The sequence below is a fragment of the Oncorhynchus masou genome, chromosome 32 (assembly GCF_036934945.1).
Source record: "Oncorhynchus masou masou isolate Uvic2021 chromosome 32, UVic_Omas_1.1, whole genome shotgun sequence".
Lineage (NCBI taxonomy): Eukaryota > Metazoa > Chordata > Actinopteri > Salmoniformes > Salmonidae > Oncorhynchus > Oncorhynchus masou.
The window spans coordinates 93,878,215-93,885,662 of record NC_088243.1 but is presented as its reverse complement, the minus strand read 5'-3'; the positions used below and the strand labels follow the sequence as shown (position 1 = coordinate 93,885,662).

Here is a 7,448-nt window from a genome sequence, read left to right as displayed (position 1 = left end):
CTCTATTAAATTCTGACAGACCAGGGAGATTTACTGTCTCTACTATATTATGACAGACCTGCTAGATCTACTGTCTCTATTAAATTATGGCAGACCAGCTAGAACTACTGTCTCTATTAAATTATGGCAGACCAGCTAGAACTACTGTCTCAAATTATGACAGACCAGCTAGATCTTCTGCCTATTTTATATTATGACACACCAGCTAGATCTACTGACTCTTTTATACTATGACAGATCAGCTAGATCTACTGTCTCTATTATATTATGACACACCAGTTAGATCTACTGTATTAATTAAATTATGACAGACCAGCTAGAACTACTGTATCAAATTATGGCAGACCAGCTAGATCTACTGTCTCAAATTATGGCAGACTAGCTAGATCTACAGGCTCTATTATATCATGACAGACCAGCTATATCTACCGTCTCTATTATATCATGACAGACCATCTAGATCTACTGTCTCTATTAAATTCTGACAGACCAACAAGAACTACTGTCTCTACTATATTATGACACACCAGCTCGATCAACTGACTCTTTTATATTTTGACAGACCAGCTTGATTTACTGTCTCTATTGTATTATGACAGACCTACTAGATCTACTGTATCAATTATATTATGGCAGACCAGCTTGATCTGGGGCGGCAGTGTAGCCTAGTGGTTAGAGCATTGGACTAGTAACCGAAAGGTTGCAAGTTCAAATCCCTGAGCTGACAAGGTACAAAATCTGTCGTTCTGCCCCTGAAAAGGCAGTTAACCCACTGTTCCTAGGCCGTCATTGAAAATAAGAATTTGTTCTTAACTGACTTGCCTAGTAAAATAAAGGTAAATAAAAGATCTACTGCCTCTTTTATATCATGACAGACCAGCTAGATCTACTGTATCAATTATATTATGGCAGACCAGCTAGATCCACTGTCTCAAAATATGGCAGACCAGCTAGATCTACTGTCTCAATTAAATTATGGCAGACCAGCTAGATCTACAGGCTCTATTATATCATGACAGACCAGCTAGATCTACTGTATCAATTATATTATGGCAGACCAGCTTGATCTACTGTCTCAATTAAATTATGGCAGACCAGCTTGATCTTCTATCTCAATTATATTACGAAAGACCAGCTTTATCTACTGTCTCTATTATATTATGACGGACCAGCAAGATCTACAGACTATTTTATATTATGACAGACCAGTTGGAACTAATGTATCAATTATACTATGACAGAGTAGATAGATCTACTGTCTCAATTATATTATGACAGACCAGCGAGATCTACTGTCTCTATATTATAATATGGCAGACCAGCTAGATCTACTGCCTAATTTTATATTATGACAGAGCAGCTCGAACTACTGTCTCAATTAGATTATGGCAGACCAGCTAGATTTACTTTCTCCAATATATTATGATAGACCTTTTAGGTCTACCTTCTCATTAATATTATGGCAGACCAGCTCGATTTAATGTCTCAATTATATTATGACAGACCAGCTTCATCTACTGCCTCTTTTATATTTTGACAGACCAGCTCTTTCTCCTGCCTTTTCTATATTATGACAGACCAGCTAGATCTACTGTCTCTATTATATTATTACAGACCAGCTAGAACAACTGCTTCTTCTATATTATTACAGACCAGCTAGATCTACTGTCTCATTTATATTATGACGGACCAGCAAGATCTACAGAATTTTATATCATGACAGACCAGCTAGATCTACTGTCTCAATTATATTATGACAGACCAGATCGATCTACTTTCTAAATTATATTATGACAGACCAGCTAGATCTACTGTCTCAATTATATTATGACAGACCAGCTAGATCTACTTTCTCAATTATATTATGACAGACCAGCGAGATCTACTGTTTATTAACTATACACTGTGGAGACTATTAACTGAGGAGACTATGAACTATAAAACGTGGAGACTTCGAATTATAAAACGTGGAGACTATGGGGACGAACATTTAACAAACAGAGCTAGGACTATCAAATCAGGCACATTGGAAGGGTTGAACATCACCAAGTAAACTTGACTTGCAGGGAGGAGGAACAATGCAGGATGGCTGGTGTTATCAATAGAAAGACCCCTCATACTTAAACTCTTGACCTCCAAACCAGATCCACTGCTTTTTAAAAATTGTACCCTTCTAATCAGGGCCTGATTTAGAACTGGGACACCAGGTGGGTGATTCCCCTCTAATCAGGGCCTGATTTAGACCTGGGACACTCCGAGGGCCCTCACCTCCTCCCTGTAGGCCGTCTAGTTGTTGTTGGTAATCAAGCCTACCACTGTTGTGTCGTCCGCAAACTTGATGATTGAGTTGGAGGCGTGCGTGGCCACGCAGTCGTGGGTGAACAGGGAGTACAGGAGAGGGCTCAGAACGCACCCTTGTGGGGCCCCAGTGTTGAGGATCAGCGGGGAGGAGATGTTGTTACCTACCCTCACCACCTGGGGGCGGCCCGTCAGGAAGTCCAGTACCCAGTTGCACAGGACGGGGTCGAGACCCAGGGTCTCGAGCTTGATGACGAGCTTGGAGGGTACTATGGTGTTAAATGCCGAGCTGTAGTTGATGAACAGCATTCTCACATAGGTATTCCTCGTCCAGATGGGTTAGGGCAGTGTGGAGTGTGGTTGAGATTGCATCGTCTGTGGACCTATTTGGGCGGTAAGCAAATTGGAGTGGGTCTATGGTGTCAGGTAGGGTGGAGGTGATATGGTTCTTGACTAGTCTCTCAAAGCACTTCATGATGACGGAAGTGAGTGCTACGGGGCGGTAGTCGTTTAGCTCAGTTACCTTAGCTTTCTTGGGAACAGGAACAATGGTGGCCCTCTTGAAGCATGTGGAAACAGCAGACTGAGATAGGGATTGATTGAATATGTCCGTAAACACACCAGCCAGCTGGTCTGCGCATGCTCTGAGGGCGCGGCTGGGGATGCAGTCTGGGCCTGCAGCCTTGCGAGGGTTAACACGTTTAAATGTTTTACTCACCTCGGCTGCAGTGAAGGAGAGTCTGCATGTTTTCGTTGCAGGCCGTGTCAGTGGCAATGTATTGTCCTCAAAGCGGGCAAAAAAGTTATTTAGTCTGCCTGGGAGCAAGACATCCTGGTCCATGACTGGGCTGGATTTCTTCTTGTAGTCCGTGATTGACTGTAGACCCTGCCACATACCTCGTGTCTGAGCCGTTGAATTGAGATTCTACTTTGTCTCTATACTGACGCTTAGCTTGTTTGATAGTCTTACGGAGGGAATAGCTGCACTGTTTGTATTCGGTCATGTTTCCAGTCACCTTGCCCTGATTAAAAGCAGTGGTTCGCGCTTTCAGTTTCACGCGAATGCTGCCATCAATCCACGGTTTCTGGTTAGGGAATGTTTTAATCGTTGCTATGGGAACGACATCTTCAACACACGTTCTAATGAACTCGCACACCGAATCAGCGTATTCGTCAATGTTGTTGTCTGACGCAATACGAAACATATCCCAGTCCACGTGATGGAATCAGTCTTGGAGTGTGGAATCAGCTTGGTCGGACCAGCGTTGGACAGACCTCAGCGTGGGAGCTTCTTGTTTTAGTTTGTCTGTAGGCAGGGATAAACAAAATGGAGTCGTGGTCAGCTTTTCCGAAAGGAGGGTGGGGCAGGGCCTTATATGCGTCGGGAAGTTAGAATAACATTGATCCAAGGTTTTGCCAGCCCTGGTTGCGCAATCGATATGCTGATACAATTTAGGGAGTCTTGTTTTCAGATTAGCCTTGTTAAAATCCCCAGCTACAATGAATGCAGCCTCAGGATGTATGGATTCCAGTTTGCAAAGAGTCAAATAAAGTTCGTTCAGAGCCATCGATGTGTCTGCTTGGGGGGGAATATATACAGCTGTGATTATAATCGAAGAGAATTCTCTTGGTAGATAATGCGGTCTACATTTGATTGTGAGGAATTCTAAATCAGGTGAACAGAAGGATTTGAGTTCCTGTATGTTTCTTTGATCACACCACGTCTCGTTAGCCATAAGCCATACGCCCCTGCCCCTCATCTTACCAGAAAGATGTTTGTTTGTCGGCGCGATGCGTGGAGAAACCAGCTGGCTGCACCGACTCCGATAGAGTCTCTCCAGTGAGCCATGTTTCCGTGAAGCAAAGAACGTTACAGTCTCTGATGTCCCTCTGGAATGCTACCCTTGCTCGGATTTCATCAACCTTGTTGTCAAGAGACTGGACATTGGCAAGAAGAATGCTAGGAAGTGGGGCACGATGTCCCCGTCTACGTAGTCTGACCAGAAGACCGCCTCGTTTCCCTCTTTTACAAAGTCGCTTTTTTTGGGGTCGCCGGCTGGGATCCATTCCGTTGTCCTAGGTGAAAGGCAGATTCCCCTCTAATCAGGGCCAGATTTAGACCTGGAACACCAGGTGGGTGATTCCCCTCTGATCAGGGCCAGATTTAGACCTGGGACACCAGGTGGGTGATTCCCCTCTAATCAGGGACAGATTTAGACCTGGAACACCAGGTGGGTGATTCCCCTCTGATCAGGGCCTGATTTAGACCTGGGACACCAGGTGGGTGATTCCCCTCTGATCAGGGCCTGATTTAGACCTGGAACACCAGGTGGGTGCAAATAATGACCAGGTAGAAAACCAGCTCCGGACCACGTTGTCAGAGTTGAATATCCCTGCTCTATACGGTGATTAGCTAGATCCCCCAATTATCACTCAGCAGGGGACCTGGAGGGTTTGGGTTTGTGTGAGTTACAAACCTCAGCCTGACCTTTAACCTCACAGTTAAGAGTTCATTCAGGGACAGAATGTTGGGGGCATGATGTCACCTGATCAAACAGATTAAAATAACAGCCGTTTCTTTCAAGGGAAATCCTACATGGACCCAAAATGTCTTGAATGATCGGTCACACACACACAACATTAAGAAAGACATCCCCTTTATTGACTGACAGATCATAGGAACAATATACTATAGGCACACGAACGTCACTGCTCCTTGTCTTTCTCCAGTGCCTTTATATAATTATACACATTACTGCTGTACAACAAGCCCAACTGGTATTCTGTTCTAACAAACTGTACGTGACGACGTCATGCAACACGGGCACTGATCTGACCAAAAAGCTCCCCTCAAATAACAAGGCAATACAATACCTAACCCATGTGAATATCAGACAATCTTTAATCTAGAACATAGTTGTTAGACAATCCAAAAGAGACCATAAGTGTGCATTTAAGTAAAAGGTAGAAATTAATCGTGAATAGAAGCTTCTTCAGACTAGCTTTAGTCAAAACTTTAGTCAAAACTCTCAAAAGGCTGTGATCAATGTACAACGGGTGGGTCGAATCCTAAATTAAAACCAGATTCCAGCTGGTGTTTATTCCCGAAGTTACCACCGGCTAAATCTATGACGTTAAAATGCCTATTTACTCTGTTCCATCTGACTGCACATTCCACTGTCTCATCAGCCCAGCCAGGCAATTTATAACCTTTATCTCCACTATAAAAATCATCGAGACATTCTTATAACTTTTAGACTAAAATGTAGATTTCAACAGTGGACATTTGTATAAAACTTTGTCTGTCCGACATTTTCAAGTGATTGTGTAAGCGGTGTTGTTGAGAGACCACATTTTCTATGCCAGGTGAAATCCCATCTCATTAGCTCATTGTTATTGATGTATCCAACTAAATCTCACTAGAAAACAGCTTAAACAAATGCAGCAACAATTGTTATTCTGTCTGCTCTTTTTGACGTGACAGTAAGTTAGCCATAGTTGGCTAGCTAGCAAGGAATAAGAACCAATAGAACGAACGACCAGTCCGCTTGGGGTAGCAACCAGAGATGTGTCGGGACTTTATCTTATGGAAGTTTGAAATAGTATGAATGAATTCATCGAAATAACGTTTTGAATGAAAATATGTGAATCATTATTTCAATAGGTTGGTAACCCGTTAAGAGATTGTATTGGCTATTGGCCTAACACTCGTACCAATATACCCTCCATTAAAACAGATACGACTCTTCAGTCAAAAACAAACTATAGCCAGCCAGTCTTCAACATACGTGATGTTCCTGACAATTCATGTTCTCTGATAAAGATCTCTACTCAATAAAACAGGACAATTAATGATGACGTCTAATATTCATTATTTGTAATAAATTATCTTTAGCTAGGCGTGTGCGTTTTCTGTTCTTGGTGAAACCTTCTAAAAGATTGAACCACCCACCAAGTAAAGATTATTTTGAGTAAAGGTCATTTTTATAGCGATAGATATACCTGGACAATGTGTGTCCAGTAAAAGTCAGAAGCCTTTTAACCCTGATATAGAGATATATACAAATCCGTAATATAAAACACCTACCTACACTTCTCAACCATATGGAAGAACTAGTTAAAAATGTATTCAAATCAACATCAAGGCATCCATCTTCCTACAGGAGAAAGCGGTCAGAAATACCTAATCCAAATACCTCCGGTTTCATCCCAAACAGCACCCTTTTCCCTATATAGTGCACTACTTCAGACCAGGGCCCTATTCCCTATATAGTGCACTACTTCAGACCAGGGCCAATAGGGTGGCATTTGGTACAAATCTTCAGAATGAAACAGACTCCTCATGTTGATCAGTAATGTTCTTACACGATGTCGTCGTCCTATACAGCACGACGTCGTCGTCGTCGTCCTATACAGCACGACGTCGTCGTCCTATACAGCACGACGTCGTCGTCCTATACAGCACGACGTCGTCGTCCTATACAGCACGACGTCGTCGTCCTATACAGCACGACGTCGTCGTCCTATACAGCACGACGTCGTCGTCCTATACAAGGTCTCTTATGCTTGGTTTGAGGAGAGGATTGGCAGACGAACATTGCCTCTCTGCAGACATTAGCCAATGGCAGACAGCCTTGCTCCTCAAGTCTCCTCTTCGGGCACCAATCGCCTTCCCGGGAGGAGCTGGGGGAGGGGCTTGGCAGGGGTGAGATGGAGAGCGGTGTAATGTAAAGTACTGAGCGCAGGTTGTCAGTGGACGGACAGGTGGAGGGAGGTGGCACCTCCTGGTCTCTCCTCAACAGGAGCAGTTCCCACAGCCCTTGACACTGTTCATGATCTCCTCCTGTAGTTTCTTCCTCTCCTCCTCCTTCTGGCTGAGTCTCTCTGGCTGCAGTTCCACCAGGCTGTTCTTAATGTTCAGTATCTTACTGTTCTGAGTGTTCCACAGGTCAGCATACAGAGAGCCTGGAGTAGCCAGGAGAGAGTGGTGGTCCCCTCGCTCTGCTATCTTACCCTGGAGGAGGAGGGGAGACAGAGGGGATTAAACGGTTATAAAATCTAGTCAGACTAAAGTCCCATGTAAAAAGGACTTTGACACAGAATGAAGTATTGGATGGGAGACATACAGAATGAATGTTCATATCAAGTCT

General features: G+C 43.6%; 1 protein-coding gene across 1 annotated transcript in view; it reads right to left on the bottom strand.

Moving 5' to 3' along the window:
• Positions 1–4,938: 4,938 nt before the first annotated feature.
• abcb7 (ATP-binding cassette, sub-family B (MDR/TAP), member 7) overlaps positions 4,939–7,448 on the bottom strand; it is a 58,269-nt gene continuing 55,759 nt past the window's right edge. The window contains exon 16 of the mRNA XM_064955488.1: positions 4,939–7,312. Within this exon, the coding sequence (XP_064811560.1) occupies positions 7,094–7,312 (219 nt within the window). The 3' untranslated portion in view covers positions 4,939–7,093. The remainder of the gene's footprint in view (positions 7,313–7,448) is intronic.